The 21470-nt window shown below is 41.5% G+C and overlaps 1 protein-coding gene across 1 annotated transcript in view; it reads right to left on the reverse strand.

Moving 5' to 3' along the window:
* gpc6a (glypican 6a) overlaps positions 1-21470 on the reverse strand; it is a 162442-nt gene that overhangs the window by 29817 nt on the left and 111155 nt on the right. Inside the window, exons 5-6 of the mRNA XM_069657950.1 lie at positions 4720-4850; positions 2246-2389 (exon numbers count right to left, since the gene is read on the reverse strand). Of these exons, the coding sequence (XP_069514051.1) occupies positions 2246-2389; positions 4720-4850 (275 nt within the window). The remainder of the gene's footprint in view (positions 1-2245; positions 2390-4719; positions 4851-21470) is intronic.

The raw sequence follows: 21470 nt of genomic DNA on the forward strand, positions 1-21470 counted from the left end.
CAATGCAGGAATTTAACAACTTAATTTTGTACAATTACAGCCACATTTAGTGAATGCAGTCTACTTATGAAGACAGACACAGCGACTGCACAGCCTTTAATCTGCTTCTCTGCTCGTGCATGTTTCCCATTATAATCCTGTCAAACAACTTTCACAGAAGAAGATTATCAACTGTGCCTTTTATTCAAAAGAACAATAAATGTCTTTAATAAATGGATTTGACAATTGGACTGAGGATTACTCAAGCATTTGTTAAATGGATTGGGCAAAGGACAAATGTGGTTTTAAAATATCATGTCCTTTGCCTTACATGTTGTAGATGTTATTCCACTGAAATGTCTTTCACAGCAATTTATCCCTAATGATGTTGTACAACATTACAACACACAGCACATTTGTCAAAGTGAAAACTCTCAATACACTTTGTTGTTTCATAATGCTATAATAATTGGAAACTAATTTGTAATTTGTAACAAAAGAGCTGGCTCATAATCTGAGAAGTTTGCTTTAATTAGCAGTCCTCTTTTAAACTTTAAGATGTAAGATACAAAGCAGCGAAAAACATTTTTGAAATTATTTACTTTAATTAATACATTTTTTGTCATTTTTTGTCTTTATTGTTAGGACAGTGGATCGGGTTGGAAATACGGGAAGAGAGAGTGGGGATGACATGCAGCAGTCGTCGAACTCCACCATCAATCTCCACTTGATAATAAATTCACTGCCTCGTTTCCCTCTCTCTCGCTCTCTCTCCCGTCAATAATGACCTGTCACGCCGAGCCGGGCACAGTCATCATAAAGCACCGCTCGCTACAGAAGCTACAGTTAGCAGCAGTTACTTTAGGAAAGCTATCTGGTGATCGGGAGCCGATTTTTTTGCTCATGTTATAAAGTTGTGTTTTTGCAGAGCAGTCAGTAGTACATGAACAACAGAGACAAATTACAAAGTCTGGTAAGTAATAAATGCACTGCCTCATCTCCCTCTTTGGATCCTGTCAATAATAAACCTGTCACACCGAGCGCCCCCTACAGGCCTGGATTTGCAGCGTTTTTCTTTTTCATGTGTTTTCTGTGTTTGCATCGTTTCTGTATTTGCAGGGCGTTTGATGTTAATGCATTTGTTTTGGACTTGTGCATGTGTTTTTGAATTTACATCATTTCTGAATTTGCACTCCGTTTCTTATAATGGAAATAGTTTGGCCTTTTGCAGCACGATTGCCCTTGTCTGCCACCGTAGTATCGTTTTTAAAATGAGATATTTTAGGCTCTTATCATCACACAGACGCTTCCCAGCAACATACATTCTGTAACATACGGGGGAAAAGATGCACAGTGTGGGTTTTTTGGGCGTCTGGTTTAATATCTTCAAATTCAGGAGCTCCGTGTTGCTACATACTGAAGCTTGACACAGACAACCTCCTACATCGTGTTTCAGTGGCATGAGGTGGTGCAATGGATCTTTTTATAGACTCAATTAAAGTCTTAACATTTGTCATCCTCCTGAAGTTCGGTGGGAGGATGTTGGATCTGTTTTACCTTCTTCAAGACGGATTCTCCAAGAGGAACTGATTCTGGGAAGAGGCGAGGATCATTTTCTATGACAAGGTACCTTTAGTAAACTGTTCTAATGGTGTCTCCTCTTTTCCTGCAGCAATACACACTCAGTGTAATGTCTCCTCCACACATAGCATGGTCTTTTCTGACATCTCTGTGACCTCTTGCATAGAATCTGAAATATTTTAACGCTGACTACAGTTCGGTGTGGGGGTCTCCACAGGCTACATGAGCAGGGATTTGCAATGATTTTTCTTGGAATCTTTGAGGGCATCTATATTTTTCTCTTGGCCTTTGGACTTGAGCCCGGGTAAGTTGGCCTTAAGCTCGGTATGTCTCCACAAAGTCTGCCTCCACCAGTAATATTTCAAAAACTCTCAACACACTTCCAAGCAGGTCTGAAAATCAGTTGAGCTGAGAGAGGAGGAGTGTTCAGCCTCATTCGCTGGCAGAATACAGACTAATAAAACCATCGGCTGTTTCAGCCTCAGTTAGGCTTCAAATTAGGAGCCCAAAATTTAGAGATTTATTTGGGAAAGAATTGGATTTATATCCACCATTCTTTTCCTATTTACACCACAAATCCAAACCAAATTGACTTTTTTTTTTCTTTTACGACTACCTTATTCAAATTCCAATTTTCCAATCCAAGTTTACAATATTGCTGTGCTTATCTCGTCTCTGCACATACCAGTCTTTCCAGGCTTGTCCCAGCTGCTGTGGTCGGTCTCTCCTCAGGAGTGTAGGGTCGGAAGCGAGCACTGAACACATCTGAGATGCCGCGTGCAGACCTGCCTATCCCCGATGGCTTCGGCTGACCACACCCTTGAAAAACCTAGAATAAACAGAGGGAGATACAATTACCAAGGAGAGAGGGGAGGAAGCGCAAGGGAGAGTGGAACAGGATATGGACTGTTCAGTGTCTAATGAGGAAAGCCTGGTTTTGCATCATTACCACAGTAGTTGGGTAGGGCTGCTGAACGTTTATGTCTTTGTAGACTACACATCTGATTTGCTTCCACAGAGGTTGTAGCTTTCCTACACCCCTGACCTTCTTCCCTTAAAAAGCCCGAGTCAATTTGCTCACAGCACGATTCCTGCTCTGTGAATTGAGATAGAAAACCATATCGAGCCAGCGCGGAACCAATGCTGTCTATCAGCGCCAGAGTTGCGGCCACAGGAGGTGTCAGATTGGTGGCAAAAAAAAATGAAATAACTCCTTGATATGTTCCTCGCATGCAATTGAAAGCTGTTGTTTCAATCCCACAAAGTCCCTTCAAAATGAAACAAAAAATAAATCTCATACAATTTGTGAGAATTTCTAGATCGAAACCCTGCCTCCAACTGTAGCACTGTAAATGTAGCACCAACATACAAATTTAGCTGTTAAATCTGATGGATGAAACGAATTCAAGTGTTGTTTTTAATGGGAAAAATAACATTATCTTATAATAACAATAATAATAATAATAATAACCTTGTTTTTATGAACTGAAACAATTTTGGCAGAAAGTAAAATTTCATTATGCTATGAAATAATAAGTGTTATACAATAATAATGTGGCCGCCTAGAGAAAAAGCGCTGCACCAAGCATCTTTTCTCAGAGCTCCGAGCGCTTCGAGTGGAAAATCTCTGAACTTTTCAGAAAGCCGCTGGCATCATCACCGCAGCTTTTTTCAGGCAACCAATCAGATGGGGCGTCACTCATCACCCTGGTTACCGCCAAATATGGAGGAGGAACTTGTTTGGGCCATTTCTGTCCACCCGGAGTTTGACAGAGGCAATCTGTGGGAGCAGATCGGTCGGGCACTAAATGCTGCTGGTAAGCGTTGTGCTTTTATCGCCCTACGCGTTGTAACTTGTTTAGTAAGTTAAACTTATTGTTGTCATAGATACAAAACCTGCATGCAGCGCTTTTTCTCTCACCGTGTGCGATGTTTTTTACAAGTGCTTACACAAGCACTTAATCCCAGCGCTCCCAAGAGCCCCTCTGATAGAAAAGGCCGCTATGTGGACACAGCTATGTGAACTTAAGTTTCATTGTTATAATACGTTAAAATAGAATTGGAGGTTTTAGTTCGGACCCTACATGAATCAATGTGGAGTTCACAGAGGTTCACTGTGAGGGATAGATTGTTTTCAGATGGCTCTGAGGGCCCAAACAGCGTGGCTCATTAGCATTCCTCCCCGGCCACTCTGCCGGCCCCTGGCTCGCTGTGTGAGGGAGCACTCTAATGTGCTACATGGCTGTCAAGACAAGAGGCTGTCTCTTCTCTAATAGTTATCAATTCTTCACTATGATTACAATTCCTGTACATCGCACAAGCAAAATGATTTTCAACAGGTCGTTACAGCAGGGATGAAAGCACAATGCGATGTGGAACGGCACATTCTGCAGAGCTGTGCGGCTGGGGGACGACCGAATATGGTTCAAATGTGAATGTGGGGAAGGATTGTAATCTCAGAGCAATCTGTCAGCATAGCACAAGCTTGCAGAGACGGAGCGTCCAAAGCAGAGACAATTGGTAAAAGTGTAAATTGCAGGCTTCCTGATATGGAAAAGAATGTGACGTCTAATCCAGACTGACCTTTGTAACTCTGGCATGAGGAAAGGCCAGAACACACCAGGGGATCTGAGTAAAAAGTTGAACTGATAAACTTTCCGTCTGACAAGAAACACTTTTGTGTGATAATATCCGCTGGTGCAAATTTAAACTATGCCAAAGACTGATTAGCAAATTGAACTCTCAAGAGGCCAGAGAGGAAATTAGTTGCTTCTCTTGGCTGATAATCTGTCTGCCAAAAAAAGACCTTTATATACAACTTAATTGTTTGCAAATTAGATTTTAAGACCAGAGTTTCCATGCTGCATCCCAAGTGTGGTTAGCTTTAGACTCCTGAACTCTTTGATTAAAGTTATGGATGTATTGTCATGTTGCTTAGATATAAAGATATGATCTCTCTAGGGACAAAAACATGTTTCCATCCTCCTTATTTTTCCTCCACATCCTCCACAGTGTCATTATAACTGCGTGTGTTTAACTGTTAGCCTTTCTTTTGCACCTATATAGGACAACAAAAACATATAATTATGTACATGATGTTAAGGATATACTTTAATCACATCATAGCATGTTGAATATAGCTCATTCAGGATACAGTACCTTTGCTGACACGGTCATGCTGTTGTCCTGCATGGTCATGATGGCCTCGGAGATCTTGATGTCGACTGGCTCTATGACTGCTTCGATGTTGAACGGTCCCTCCAGTCTGTCTGCCACCAGTAACATTGCATCTGTCAGAACACACAGGACACATGTCAGCTCACAGATATTAAACACACACGCAAATAAATGTTACTACTTCTGTTTACGCACACACACCTCAATCTGTTCACAGCATCTTTGAGCATTAACAAAAATAAAATGAAAAGCCCTTTTGCTCCGTCGTGCGTCTGTGACAGGTCCAACTAAGGCTACAAAGAACGCTGCCTCCTCCAAATGTGTTTCCTGCCAATGATCACAAACACAAAGGGACCTGCGAGTACCTTCATCTAGACACACAAACGCACACAGTGGAAGAAAAAGGAGATACTGTGGAGTTTGTGAGAGGATATGCAACATCAAGAAGATTTTAACTTCCTCGTGCTGAGCTTAGAAATAGCTCATACATACATTATTGATTTGCATACATGCTAATCACTCCAGTGCGACAGAGAGTGACGAGACTTCTGATTTATTCATCAAACTTCATTAGTATTTATAAAATGTGAAAGTATATTCATACATTAATGAATTCATGTCTATGCATAATGCTTGTTATCACTTTTTTATTTCACTCAGGAGCTCGCTGCTTTACTTAATTCTGTCTGTCTGACATGAATTACACAAGCAGGCAGATACTTGGCTTTGGCATCCTATATAAAGTAATGTCTGTTTACAGACATAGAAATGTAGAGTATGTAAGCAGGGACGTGGATTTTAGGGATTACAAGTGTTCTGGTTTCCGTTCCTAGTGTGCTTGTAGTCCAAGTAATATTGACCAATCATGTATCAGCAGGCTGCGGAGTATGCAGGAAAAACAGCGCGTGTGGAGAGCAACAGCAGGCGGAAGGTAATGTGCAATAATGACATCCTGGCTCCCAACAGCAGCTATCTGACGACGATATAGCTTCTTATTCATTTCTATAAACAGACATCTGCATGCTAACAGCTAACAATCTGTTCAGAGTTCAGATTTCCCGACTTCCTCGAACGCATCAGAAATGATTAAGCTGACCTCCTTTCAACAAACAAGCATTTTAAAAGTAGTTTTCTTCTCCTCTTGAGGACAGGACTTTATATTAATCTGCATCATGATGTTGAAATGTAAAAGGTAAGAGCCGTTAATTATAGTCAATCACAAGAAAAATGGTTTCTTTTTCTGTAAACAAAGCAGCACACAGAAAAGGAAGTCTTGACTGGAAGTCTTTCATCGCTAACAGCTGGCTACCCCGCATGTTCACCGTTGTCCCCAGAGGCCATATCGTCGTCAGACTACAGCCGATGGGATCTGAGATTATGTATAAACTAAACCCTTGATGGCAAGGGATGAAATCAGGTATAAAGTCTTACTGTATAAAAATTAATCCTGTCTTTAAACAAGAAAACACGAGAGGTTTTCTCTGTGCTAAATAAACAGGTGAAAAACACAGACCCTGTGACCTTATTACCCTGGATGGGTCTTGGCTTCGATCGATACCTTAAGCAGATCACCCTCCACTTTTCATTCGCCACTTTCCATTTTCATTAAAACAATGTGACATTAATACGTCCATGCAGAGGGACGGTACTATTGATCCTGTCAGACTGGAAGATGTCAGTGTGAAAATAAAAATAATGTGTGTGATATTTTCATTAGACTCTCTGTGTCTAATAATTAAAAGTCTGCCCGGCCTTGTTTGAGGGGTTAGCACTGGTTAAGTGGTGAGGGCAGAGAACAGTCTTATCAAGATGGCCTCCATCTGTGTGCGCTGACATTTGCAGGGATGTCGACCAATCATAGAAAACCTATTTAACCCCATGGGAGCTGCTCTCTGCGAAAGGGCAGCAGAAACACGGGTCCTGTTCCACTTTAGCTGCGGAAAAATGGCCAAACAAATCATCTTAAGTGAGAATAACTCGTGCTGAACACTCATGCAGAGTGATTATTGGCCTCTAGTGCGGCTCTGTAGGCTTAGCAAGCAAAGCCTGATGACTACACACACGGCTGTGATGCTGGCAAAAACTTACATGTTCCCTTCTGATTTAAGCCAGGGCTCAAACCGTTGGCAAAGGGACTGCGTCTTCGAAAAACAGGGACAAAAAACACGTCCAAAATGTTGACATTTGAGAAGTTATTGAGTGGATGAATCGTCACACAATCCAGAGACACAACTTCAGCTTCTTAATGTCAACCTAACTTGATTTAGTTTTTTGTCCTAGTAAATTTTATGACATGTTCAAACTAACATGGTTTATCTTATTGTTAGAACACAGGGGTCATGACTCCAAGGACTTTTTTTTTATTAAAACTGAATTGAAAACTTAAATGCAATGTGAGGCTTGTTGTCACACATGAAGAAGTGAAGTGAGATGAAGTTTTATTAGCAAAAGTGGGCTGCACAGTGGTGCAGTGGTGCAGTGGTTAGCGCTGACACCTCTCAGCCTAGAAGGTTCCTGGTTCGATTCCCTGTTTGGACATAGTGGGCCTTTCTGTGTGAAGTTCTCCCTGTGCAGGCGTGGGTTCCCCGTGCTCGTTAGGTTCATTGGTGACTCTAAATTGCCGGTAGATGTGAGCGTGAGCATGAAAGGTCGTCTGTCTCTGTGTGTCAGCAATCAGTCCAGGTGTAACCCCGCCTCTCACCCAATAACAGCTGGGATAGGCTCCAGCCCCCCTCCGACCCTGATGATCATAACTGCATGAAAAGATCAAATCCAACAGCCCATCAGTCGGTTGTCTCTGGCGGATTTTTTATGCTTTAATTTGAAAAAAAAATTATACATACTAAAACCATTGGGCATTGTCATCGAACAGGAGGGACCTGTTTCTTGTTCAGGACTATTCTCAGCCTCAAATTTGATACATGTGTGATTTTTTACAGCAGCAAGACGTGTATTTGGGATCACTTCAGAATAAACTACAGTTCCCAGGTTCATCATAATGAAGACACACATCAGCCAGTGCAATAACAACATTGAAGTCTTGCAGAGGCTACACAGACAGAACTCTTTATTAGGATCAATCTATCATCGGCTTTCACTTGTTTACAAATTGATAACTAGAGTAAATTACCACCAGCTACATTCTCTGCTGCTGTCTCATCTCTGCTGTTTCAACACAGCTCACAATCCAGTTTCACTTAATCACCAGCGTGCTGAGGGGAAAAAATGTCACTTCTGAAGGAAAACTAAATTGAGCAAAAAGCACAAAATCAGGCCGAGACGTCCTGGCACAAAATGTCACAACAGAAAGCAGGTCAGCCGTTAATGTGTCCGTAACAGCCTGGCTGATCTGCCTCCCTGTGGTTCAGGTGTAATTATGTTTAGGCAACTCAGACTCCTTGGTTATGAACAAAATATTGCTATTGTGTTCAGAGGAAATCAACACTTACTGACTGAGGAAACAGGAAGCCTTATGTTAGAAGTAAACGTGACTGCTGTACAGAACAATCTAACACGGTGTACTGCAGCCTGGTGAGGAACTTTAACTAATTCAGTAAGAAAAGCTTAGCGGCCTTGTAAAATTGACAAATAAGATCATTGGGGTAAGTCAGGTAGAGCTCTCACAATTACAGTGTAACAGGCCGGCTCTAAGGAAAGCCAATACCATTGAAGAGAGTCCCGACCGGCCCTCGCAGAATGAGTTTGAGCTCCTGCCCTCAGGCAGACATTTCAGAGTGGCTGTCATGAGACCAGAGGAACATAAAGTCTCCCTCCTCTCAGCCACTATTGACAGGGCAGGATATTAAGCCCGGCCGCTGGACTGAGGGGAGTGATTTAGAGGGCAGGTGAGTGCAGAGGAGAGAGCACGAGCCTGTTTAAAGAGAGGTGAATTAAAAGTGTAAAGATTAAAACTCAAAGCTGAGCCAATTAACACTGAATCAAGCTGTAATAATATCCGGAGGCTCTGTCTCAGCCTGGTGGAATATATTCACTGGCAGGAAGTTGCAGAGGTGTATACAGTATATTTAAATACATATCTATAGCATCAAAGTGTACACAAAGTAAAATTCTTTTGCCAACAAAAGTGTTTTTTGTTAAACGTCTGTTGTCAGATTATTAGAAGAAAATGCAGAACAGGTGTGGCTAAGATATGATGGATGGATCCTTGGCCTTTGATCAGCTGATGGTTGTGGTTTGAATCTCTGGATTAGACCAGATCACACAAGTCTTGTGTTTTAGATGAACTGTTGGTCATGGCAGGAAATTTGGGACTCCCAAGTGTTCAAATAAAACATATTGCTTTTTTCTGAAAGGCTCAATCCCAGTACACTGACGATGATAAAGGGTTTCTATACGGCTCCGGAAAAAATGACCACTCTAAATTTTCTTGAAAATCATCTCTCTTCATGTCATGGCCAACCCAATCCGGATCTGAACCCCACTGAAAACCTCCTGAATGTGATCAAGAGGAAGATGGATGGTCACAAGCCATCGGACAAAGCCGAGCTGCTTGAACGTTTGCGAGAAGAGTGGCCTAATGTTACCCGACAGGAGTGTGAAAGTCTTCATAGGTGAACGCTGTAATTAAAAACGAGGTTATTCCACCAAATATTGATCTCTGAACTCTGTCAGTGCAGTGGTTTCTTTCCTTTTTCCGGAGCTGTATCATGAGACCAAAGACAGAAATATTGAGAGTAAGTCTTGCATTTCATGTACGAGTCATATATGGTATTCCAGACAGATTTCTACTAAAGTTAGAGGGACGATGCCCCTTAGCTTTGGGGTTATAAATTGCAGTTTTTCTGTTAGGATGCAACAGTAAAATGTAACTTTTCATGGCTCTAATCCCTGCATTTTATTTTGAAAAATGATGCATCTCGTAACTAATTGGCCAAAGAAAGGCAACTTCTCTTGAGTGAAACATGCTCTCTTCTCTAATTAACAACGTATAAACCAGTTTATTAAACTTTTCTTTTCTTCTTATTAGAAAATCTCGTAGTCTAGCAACAGCTACATATTTACAACCTTTGAGCATCTTGAGTAAAAAATGTGCTTTATTAACTTATTTCTTCTTCCTCCACAAAACAAACATGTTCATCTTTAGGTTGCGTGTGTTCTTAGCCAGGTCTGTGCTTTCATGATGCACTGAGTGAACACAGCTCCAGGCAGACCCCCCCCCCCTTGTCAGTTAGTGGCTGCACCTTTGAAGAGCACTCCTGTTTGTTTACTCTGGAGTCTCAAATTGAGCGTGATGCTTGGTTAGATTTCCATCAGGAGCTGGCTGGAGGTCACCGCACGGGGGCCGACCCGAGTCCGGTGAAGTCTTCAGCTGCCTGCGTTCAGCAGAGCACTCCTCTAAGGCTGCCGCAGAAAGAGCCTCAGTGGGATTCAGTGGAAGTAGACGCTAAATTGGCAGCAATTCTGTTACTCATTCCATAAAAGACCCAAAGACCTAAATGATATCCTCGGCGGAGCTCTGACAGCCTATTTTTCATATAGCGTAATGAATATTTGATGGATTGTGAGTGTGAGTCAGCCACATGAATTGCTATGAGGAGGGGTTACTTCTACATACTTAAATAACTTCTGATATTATGTCACATAGTGGAGCACTGTTTAAGAACGATGGCGGGATGATGAAAAGTATCTTAAAGATTAATGATGAGGAGGGCAAAGAAAGAACATATTTTAGAGCAGAGCTGAGCACAATGAGTAACTCATACCACCTGCACAACCCCCACAGACATGTTTCATACCTGGGAACGGTTCTAGTCTGTGTTTTTGAGTTATTTATTTGCGATCCGGTCTAAATAAATCCACTAAATTACATACTGTTAAAAAGCACAACGCCTCATTTTTTGACCTTTTGAGAAACATTTTAAAGCCGTTTTGTAATAGAACTTATGACACTGTATGCAGGCCTGGGGACGGAATAAAAGTAAAGGCGTTACGTAATTAGGATACAAAAAAATTCTGTTACAGTTACAGAAAAAAAGAGGTGACTAGTTTACAGATACATTTATTAAAAATGGGGATTAGTAAATTAGTAAAATACATTTTTGAAATGAAGATGATATAACACCAAAGATGCTCTAAATCTGCTGTCTCATTTCTACACCGTCTCTGATAATACCACGCACCTGCGCGCACACGATACAACACTTCACGGCACACAGGTCCCACAACACCGCTCCTCAGAGTTGCCATCAACAGCCTCTGGTTGCCATGGCCTGGGGGGTAAAAAATGCTTTCACTGGGTGGAAATGGGGGGGGGGGGTCCAAGGCCTAGACATCTAACGTAAGGAAACATTTACAGGTACAACCAACCGCTAAGGTTAGCTGCACAGAATTCCAGTTAATCTCCTACATCTACTGGAAAATAGTTTGTCACTCTGGTGACAATCGCGGCCGGTGGTGCAGGTAAAAACACAAGCCCCAGACTGGAATAAGTTTATGGCATTTTACTTGAAGTTTGTGTGTGAAGTTGTGTGAACAGCAGACTTAACAAAGTACATTTAAATGTGAATAGTTGCTATCAATTTAAATGGGCATTCACGCATTACAAAGGAAGGAATAACGTTAACTTCATCAAGTCATTGACATTTCTTTTCTCTTGTCTTTATTTGCACATTTAGTATTGAAGTAATCCAAAAGAAAGTAATCACTTACGTTACTCTAAAATTGTGATACTTGGATTAGTAAGTGTATCGGAATACACTTTTAAGTAACCCTCCCACCCCTGATTGTATGGCCTGCTTTCTAATACATAGCACATAACAGGAGACTCTGTCAGATGCGTTGTGACCTACTGGATGTGCCATGGTTTAGAAAAGAGTGGCACCTGGGTGGAGCATGCAGGAGGACTTGTCTATAACAGTTAAAACAGTACGAAGCAGTGACACATGCGATTACATGTTTGTCATCAACACGTCCACTCGCTCGCTGTGAAAGCTTCATAGAATAACCTGCTCCAGCTCAATCAGACATCACATGGACTTTGTTCTCGGGAGCTGGAGGGCAAAACTAACTGTTCGGGGCATTTTGCATTCACACATACAGCTCCAATAAGTAAAAGAATTGAGTCAATGTATCAAAGGGGATAAAGGGTGCTTTCACACCTGACAGCTTTGGTCAGGATTTTCTGACTTTACTCTGAAAGTCCGGTTCAGTTGGACAGGTGAGAACACGCATTCAAACTCTGGTGCAGACCAAACAACCGGACCATGGTCCGCTAGAAAAGATGGGACTACAGGAAGCAAACCAAAACACTGTGCATTGTGGGTTGTTAACGGCTGCTGACACTTGCAGAGACAGACACGCAGCCAGGCAGCAAGATAAGTGGAGGACAGACGTGGTGGAGCAACGAGGAAATATGTGCTGACCAAACAATTTCACAAATGCTTGTGGAAACACACAAGAACACGGAGGTCTTCAAACTGTTCAGTGACAAACTAAAGGAGAAAGAAACGGATCGATCGGTGGAACAATGTCGGATAAAAAAGAACTCCGCAATCAGAGTGTGCTCTCCCTCTTTGTTTACTTCAAGGAGTTTTCCCACGTGGAAATTCTGACCAATCAGAGAGCAGTTTCCTCGCGCATCAAAACTTTTGGTCCGCTGGTAAAAGCTGCTGTGAACACAAACCAAACTTAAATGCAACATTGTAACAATCTGGCCTTTGATACGAATCAAACAAACAGACTTTCGGCGTGAATGCACCCTAAGATTCACAAATCTCTGGGACAATAGTTGCTTATTTTGTTTTTCCTTTATGTTGACTACTCATGCTTTTTCGATCGTTAAGCCCACAGTGTTAACTTTTAGAGGAGAACAGGATCGGGACTTTATTCTGAAAGGTTCATGTTGGGTTATCAAAAGATTTTCAGACAATTAAATCAGAGATTGTTGGAGTTTTTGATTCACTATTGTGCCTGTTCTTTTAATAAGTTTGCATTCAGAAACTTGTGTTCCTGTGTGGCCCTGACTGCCAGATTATCAACAAACATTTCAATAGCATTTTAAAAATATGTGATTTACCAGAAATGTTTCTGGTACTTGTGGCATTGTTTGATTTCCACTGCCTTTGAATAAATTGTTCCTGATGGTGTATGCACATAGAGACTTCATTGTGGTACATTTTACAAGTCTACATGTTTCTGCATCAACATTCCTCCTAAAAACAACCAGCCTGACTTCTTTTCTTGCTCTGATTAATGCCCTTCTGTGTCCCCCTTCATGCTCTTGACTGATACATATTTGTGTTGGCATCAAGTCATTTCATCATGAGACTGATTGCCTTGTGTATTAGGAAACAAACAATCGATTTGTATCACCATTCATCCCTCTTTCCCATTGACTGACACAGTGGGTTGTAATGGAATGGTTGGTAACAGCTGGCTGCGTGGTGCCACCTCTTTCATAATGCTTCAGGCTGCATGCTTAGTTATTTTCTAATGGAAAACTCTCCTTTTGTGTCGCCCAGAGGGATTTGGAGAGACTCCAACAAACCTGCAGAGTCTCCCTCGAGGGACACCGCAGTCATTCATGTGTGAATCTGCGACTAATCAACATCTTTTATGTGAACATGTTGGGAAACAAATCAAGAGTATTACAAATGATCCTTCATTACCCTTTGATTTTTAATTCAGTGACGGTTTGACTAACTTCTAATGGTTATTTTGCCTTGTGTTTCTGAGTGTTAGATCAAATTGACCACAAATAAGATCAATTAAAATCCATCCTGAGAAGGCATCTAGAACATCAGCTGTAATACACTATGTGGTCACTGCTTTCTTGCCTGTTGCAGAGAAACCATGGAGTTTAAAATATTGACAAGAATAACTGAAGGGAAAGCGAGTTTTCACCTCTCTCACTTAATTTATTATTTCACTGATCCTCGAGAAATGATTTTGTAAAAACAGTTTTTGCAGGATGGAGAGGAAGAAATCTCTCCAGAGATTTGCTGAGGTCAAGCCAATGGCAAAAAAAGAAATCTTTGGGAGAGGGATTAATAATGATTTCTCTTCTGAGGCATTTGCCGTCTCTAGGATCACTCTCAGGTTTCAGTGGTGGAAATTCTTGGACTATTTTACTCCACATACACCAGACTGGCCAGACCGAAATGAAACACATGAGAAATAAAAAACATTACTGGTCTCTGCATGGCTGCTTTGCAGTCAATGGCACTGGTTTGCTTTTGTAGGTCATACAGAGTTATCAGAATTAACTTCAGTCTGTTTCATAACTAGCGAAAAACTCCTCACAGCTTGGTCAGAATGAGAACTCGCCTGATTTCAGCAACAGTTTGCTTTGCAGCAAATTAGCCTGCCGACGGTGATTTAATGGAGGGATGATTCTGCTGTACTGGAAGTGATGAGTGTAATGAAAACAGAATCACCGCCCACAAAGTGCGGGCAAAAACAAGCCTGCTCGATGATTCAGAGTTACACTGATGGAAACGTAAAGAATAACTTTGACCATCTGCTAGAACAAACTGGAGAATGTCTCTGCATACAAACAGTTTGCATCCTACAGTAGAAACTGACGACAGCCTGCAGGCATTTCAGGACAGAGCTGATTACTCCATCGCCAATGTTGGTGTTTCTCCACGTGCTGGAAAAAAACGCTCTTCACAACAAATGTTTGACATAAACAGTGCATTAATTAGATTAGGGCTGGCTATGATGAACTGTAGATACGTCTGAGTAAGAGCATGTTGGCTAGATAGATACATTTAAATCTAATTGTCATATTCGTCTCATTGAAACATTACTTTAGAAGTTCATATGAATTTTAATTCCCAAAGAAATTACATTTCCCACTTAAAACAAGTGTTTCCTGTGCACAAACCTTAACACTGCTCTGTGTAACATATTGAGAATGGCGAGTGCACAGTATTTTAATCTGAAGCTTACTCTCTAACTGATTCTTGTACAGTAGCTCCAGGTCTCAGAGTTATCAGAGCGTCACTGAGCATGCTCAGGGACACAGCTTCTTATTCATGTTTTTCTAGATGACAGCATGACAGGAAACATACACTGAGTGGATGTGTCGCCTTAATACAACAGCATTGCTCTTCGACGCGTTGTCTGTTGCTGCCGTCTCTTTTCTTTTTTGTGTCTATCCCAGCATATAATTGGTTTTCTGCAGCTGCAGAGAAGTTCATGAAGAACACTGATACTGGAGATGATGATGGTAAATTAGAAATGTGGAAAACTTAGAGTGTACTTAAACAACCGGCACGGAAAATAACATCCTTGGCGAGGTAAAGATGATACTGTTTATTGACAGATTTACTATTTGAATTATACTATTATTTTTTTCATAATCACTGCAAACAAAGCAGCTGTCCTGTCCTTCCATTTGGTCAGCATCACAGCTAAACAAGAATATCTGGATTTAAGACCCTTACTCATGACTATTGGGTTCCTCCTGTATTCCAGAGAGAACCAGCTGATGGATTAGAGAATTAATACTGATTGGTGACTGGTAAATATTATAATAATAATAATAATAATCAGCGAGAATGACCTGGTGACTTGTCCGGGGAGCATTCTCGCCGCTCCTTGTTGGTCCCCCTTTATACCCCCATCGGGACGCACAAAACTACCAATGCAGATGATTTAAAGTCAGTGCATTTAATATCCATACTCTGTCTTTATAAGCAGGGAAAAGTAATGCATGCATTATGGAAAGTATCGTGTAAACAACTCAGTTGGTTTATTGTACTTTTAAGCTTGTAATCAGAGGAAGCACACTGACTTTATTAACAGAGACGTATTTGTAATGCATCTTGTTTGCATGTAAACTGCATATTTTGGTTTCCTCTGGCTTTTCAATTCTCTGCAGAAGCCACAAAGGTCACAGACTGAGCCTCATGCGGACCGATATGTCAGAGGAAAGAGCAGTAGGCTTGCTGTGGTGATAGAAAAAACTGTTTGTGGTGACATTAAAATGGTTTAAGGTCACAATCAACACAAAAGTAAACAAGCCTCTGTTGTAATTTCATCAATTAAAAAAAAAGAAACAAAAACAAGGCACATTAAATTCCAGCTAGAATTCACAAGGCTTTCATCTAATGTGAATTTGTGTCAATTAAAAGCTAGGATACCTCGAGCACGTATCCTAGCTTACCATTAGATAATAGAATATAGGATATTAACAGTTTGAACTGCGACAATTTCCAGTTAACATTTTCCATTACACAAGTAATGGAGAGCCTGCAGACTATTATGAAACAGTCAGTGCCCTTAAATGTCCCCACACAGAGACTAAACGGGGTAAAGCTGTGGATTATTCTTTGTCCCAGCAGACCCCTGAGCTGCTGACCTTTCTTTGAGGGGCTCAGTCTCAGTGGATGAAAACACACATGCAAGAAGAGATTACAAACACATTACGTCTCTGCCAACGTGTTCTGCAGTGCACGCATGCATTTGCATTTTAAGCACTAACAGTGAAACAACAGCATTTATCTGTTGAACAGGCTGAAATATAACTCGTATTCTTCACCTCTGTTCCTCAACACATCCAAAGTAGAGCTCGTGCTCATGTAGGAGAGGCTCATCGTCTGTGTAACAAGTGTTATACAAACCTCACCCTCTCTCTCTGTAACTCAGAGCGCTCCTGTTTAAACACAAACACAAGCCAAACACATGCAGCAAGAAGATGTCAAAGTCGGTTTCTTCCAAAAACTTTTTTCCAGTTCACAGCTGCGAGAGGTGAATCAATTGCAAAAGACTCCATTGACTAGTAGCCAACATATCTGTTAGTCTGAATCCCTGCAGGCCCTCTCTCATGAACACGCAGCTGGATTGTAGCTCCATAACACTGCAACCTTTTTGATTGGAGTTTTTCTGGGGGTTTTAATGGCTTCTGGCCGTGTTTGGTATTCTTTAGCTCAACTACCACGTCTGTTGTTCCTCAAGTATGACCTTTCATGTCTTCTTACATTAACAGTTTTCTCTACAGCAACACATGCAAGACTCTAACTTTTTTATTTTCCTACGCGGCCTTCCAGCCTCACTTTTCATTCTTTACTCTAGCAAAGTGTTGGATCATGTTTTGGTTAAGGCATTGTGACAACTGTACAATGGGAAAAAAAACCCATTAAAAGCATATTTGATGATCTCCATGATAGATAACCAACTAAACCAAAGCTCACACATGACAACGAAATTGGACAGGTGCAGTGGTTAGCGCAAAGCTATAAAAGGTTCCTCGCTCAAATCCCAGTTCAGACGCGTGGTGCCTTTCTGTGAAGAGTTTGCATGTTCTCTCTGTGCACGAGTGGGTTCCCTCTGCTACTCCGGCTTCCTCCCACAGTCCAAAGACTCAACGGTGACTCTAAAAATGCTGTTGGTGTAAATGTGGGTGTGTCAGCCCTGTGATCAGTCCAGGGAGAACCCCGTCTCTTGCCCAACCACAGCCGAGAAAGGCTTCAGCCCCTCCGCGACCCACAAACAGGATAAGTGATATAGCTAATGGATGATAATGACAATGAAATTAATGCAGAAGATAAAAGAAACACACTGCCAAATATGAATAAACACTATAGACTGGGGCGGCTCTCAATCGTAAGGTTGGGAGTTCGATCTCTGACTGCTACCGTGACACATCGAAGTGTCCTTGGGCAAGACACTGAACCCCGAATTGCTCCTGAAGGCGTATCCATTGGGTATGAATGGACATACATCTGATAGGAGATTGGCACTTAGGTCTTTGCCATCAGTGTGTGAATGTATGTGTGAATGGGTGACTGTGACATGTAGTGTAAAAGCAGCTTTGAGTGGCTGGGAGACTAGAAAAGCGCTATATAAATACCATTTAGCAGTCATCTTAAGGGGATATTTACAAATAAGCCTTTTGACTTTTTTTTGCCGGGAGTTAGATAAGATTGATACCACTCTCAAGTCTATCCATTAAATACGAAGCTGCAGCCAGCAGGCGATTAGCTTAGCTTAGCATAAAGACTGGAAACAGGAAGTAGCGGGCAGATGTCTTGGCTAGCTAGCTCCCCTGCCTCCAGTCTTTATGGTCAGCTTAAATGTCAAACTATTCCTCTAGGTACTTTATATGCGATCTGAGTAAGTTAAAACATGCAATAACATTAAAATGTAAAAATATGTAAAACTATACATTCAGCAGTGCTTATCAATATGCCCCACAGAGATATGAAAAATGAGGATGAAACATAGCGATAATAAAATTCAGAGGGTCTGCAAGCAATACAATTATCAAATAAAACATAGCTGACGCTCAGCAGTGCTAACTCATATAGTTATGAAAATGATATGTTGCTTGTATATGAAGTGCAGCTGTGCAAGCATTCCTGCTGTAGTTACAGAGAAGCAGCATCTTCTGCTCAGATTCTGCAAAGCCAGCTGCAATTAGAAATAAAAGATAGTGGTTGATTATGCTGAGGAGATCTCTTCCACTCGGATAAGTGAGTCATCCTGCCTTCAGCTCTCTGACAGACAGAAACCCACCAGCCAGCTTGTTTGTTCCTGTCATGTCTGTTACTGAGACCAGCGTGCATGATACCCAGTCAGTTTGAGCGCCTGTGTGTGTGTGTGTGTGTGTGTGTGTACAGTATTTATGTCTGGTAAATTATCAGGTTAGACTTAAAGATGCAGGATTTTTATGTAAGATGAATCTCAAAGACAGCAGAACAGCTCTACAGTTTAATTATGTGGATGTTGAGTGACACAGTAGAGTTTTTACAACAAGGAAGGAAAAAGGTAAAAAGGATTTTCAGACATCTTCAAGACTCCTCTGCAGTGGGGAAGAACCCGAGCCGTGTTTCTGCCAAGCCATCGATATCATTTAAAGCAAAGCTCTGGCAGGTTGTTCATCTTCATAATCTCACAGACTTCACAGAAAGTCCTTCCTGGAGGACAGAAGAAATATTGGCTTGAATTCTGGTGAACTGGGGGGTTGTGGGGAGCTCCGGTTACACTGGGACACAATCCATGCAATTAAAAAGAGATGAGCAAATGAAATCAATGAGGATCGCTTACACTGTGGTGTCAAAGGACTCAACAGAGGACAACACAAGACTATATCTTAATTTGGAGAAATAATGTGCTCACAGGCACAGCCAAGTACGCGCAAAAGGGAATAGACTGATGTTTATTAACTATTCTCATTAAAAGCTAGAAGGACTTCATTACTTTACTGTAAACCCATTAAAAAAGACTCTTCTTTAAGCCGCCCTCTTAATCAAAGTTGCTGTGCTGGTCAGTCTTTCCATTGTCACATTGCTCAGTGATACAGATAGTGTATTTGCTCTCGAAATTCTTTATACAAAATCAGTCAGGGATTGTTAACATGGCTGAAATGACAACTGTAACGGTCTAATTTTACCAGCTGTAGCTAATTAGCTAGCTAATCAGGGCTAACGTTAGTTTCAGTTGTTAAATCAAAGCACTAGTTGTGTCTCAATTCAGGGGCTGCATCCTTCGAAGGGCACGATCTACTAAGGATGAATCTTTCTAACCTGCATAGACCGCTAAGGCCGAAGTGAAATGAGACAGTCTGGTCTACGGCGGATTTCCTGTTTGCGTCACCAGCTGTTCCCGCCCTTACCCTTGCGTCATCAAACGCCGTTCCTGTTGTCTAACAGCAGGTTGATTCGATTGAGTTAAAACCAAAAACCTTTACATTTAAAAGTGTATTCCTTGGCCGCTTGAGAACCGCCATCTTGTTAGAATAGGTGCAATGAATCTCAGGATACGTTGGGCTGCAAAGGATGCACCCGATGGATCCATCGCGGCCCGGGAAAAAGAGGAGGCATTTATCAGCCGCATCTTACGGAGCCTTCGAAAAGGGACAGCCTTCGAAGCGCTGCTGTGATGCAACCGGCCTTTAGATACTTCCTTTGAAGTACGCAGCCCCTGCATTGGGACACAACTTATGTCTCCAACTCCCTCTAGCTGGCGCTACTGGAACGTAAACTTCTCCAGAACACCTTCAGATGTTAGCTTAAGATAGCATCTAGCATGAGCTTAACACAATGTGGAATTACTACTAACACTATTTCTTAGGCGTAAACAGTTCTTTTTATAAGAATGTAACATTTAACTCCATAAAGGTGATGTATCCTAGTAAGATAACCCGACACTAATGCTTGGTGTTTGCCAGTAGGCCAGACATGCTAACAACCGCAGCATTTGCTAGAGCATTTCTTACTCTTAATTTGCTGTTTTTGGTTTTAGAGAGGCTGAAAAAGACAAAGCAACGCTCAAACCAACACAAAAAAGCTGAACTGAAATAAGTATGTTACACTTGATGCCTGTCAGAAATAGCGGTGATGTTGCCTTTTAGCCTGAAAATCTAGAGTAGGCTACTGTGAATAACAGCACGAGTGCTCTCTCTCTCCTCTCTACTTATGCCTCTGTCTTTGTCTCTCTCTGTGTCTCTCTCTCTCTCACTCTCTGTGAGGGTATTTTAACAAGGTGCTGACAAGAAAAATGATAATGATGTGTCTGTCATGATGCAGAGCCGGGTGAATTTGTCATCATGGCAGGTGACGGATGGTCTGGTATCCTCCATTGGCCAAACCATGAATTCTTTCCCTGAACATTCAAACACACACACCCATGTGCACACGTGCACTCACACACGCACGCACACAAACACAGTTAAAAATCAGGATGCCTAAAATCACTCATCACAGGTAAATCACATCCTTCCTCAGATTTGTGCTCATTGTTCACTGACAATCTGCCATGAAGTCATTAGGGTAACCTTTACAAACTGTCATCTACTGTACGGTGACATGATGCTGTAATCATTACTCTTCCTCTGCAAAGTGATATGTAGACTATCAAAGTACTCACCAAGGTCATACACGCTCACTGTTACACAGATCAGGAATAAACAGCAGCGGCACATTTATTCTTCCTGGTAGAGCTTGTAAAACCTGCTGTGTGATACTGACATCACAGTATCCAAACAGCTCGTGTTTATCTGCGTTTAGTGAAATCATAAGTGGCTATAAAATTGTTGGATTGCACTATTCTGAGTCTGTGTGATTTGTCTGGTGCTAGTGTGTCCCCCTCGCTCTGCCTTGTCAATGCTTCGTGGTTCATTCCAGTGTCTCTGTAAACCATTTAAAGCATGCAATAAAAAGTTGAACTCACCGGCTTGCCATACTTCCAACTTACATCATGTTCTGTTCTAATTGTTTTGTTTTTTCATTTTTATACAACATAATTATGTTTTTATTTTCGGCTGTAAATTCCAAACTCCAAATCCACTATGTGATAATATTATTTTAACATCACATACAGTATTAAAGACAAAAATAAATCTAAAGTAGTATCTGTTGGAAGGTTGGTGGTTCGATCCCCAGCTCCCTCAGTCTACATGTCGGCGTGTCTTTGGGCCAAATTACCTCCAGGGGCGTAGCCAATGGTATGTGAATGTGATGACTGATTGACAGTTGGGGACTTTACGTAGCAGCCTTTGCCACCCGTTTATGAATGTGTGTGTGAATGGGTGAATGTCACATGTCGTGTGAAAGCGGTTTGAGTAGTCGCAAGAAGAAAAGCGCTACAGTCCATTTTCCATTTGTGAATATGCACAATACCTTTATAAAAAAACAAAACAATGTAAAGTGGGCTGTATATTATAGAGGTAGTACACAATTCTTATATGAATATGTGCAGAACAGTCTGGAATTTTATTGTGAAGGGGAAGCAACTGACCATAAAGCGGCCATTTTTCTCTGATGTCA

The sequence above is a fragment of the Semicossyphus pulcher genome, unplaced genomic scaffold (genome assembly GCF_022749685.1).
Source record: "Semicossyphus pulcher isolate SPU_LCO1_2020_fin unplaced genomic scaffold, fSemPul1.0.p SCAF_1, whole genome shotgun sequence".
Classification (NCBI taxonomy): Eukaryota; Metazoa; Chordata; class Actinopteri; order Labriformes; family Labridae; genus Semicossyphus; species Semicossyphus pulcher.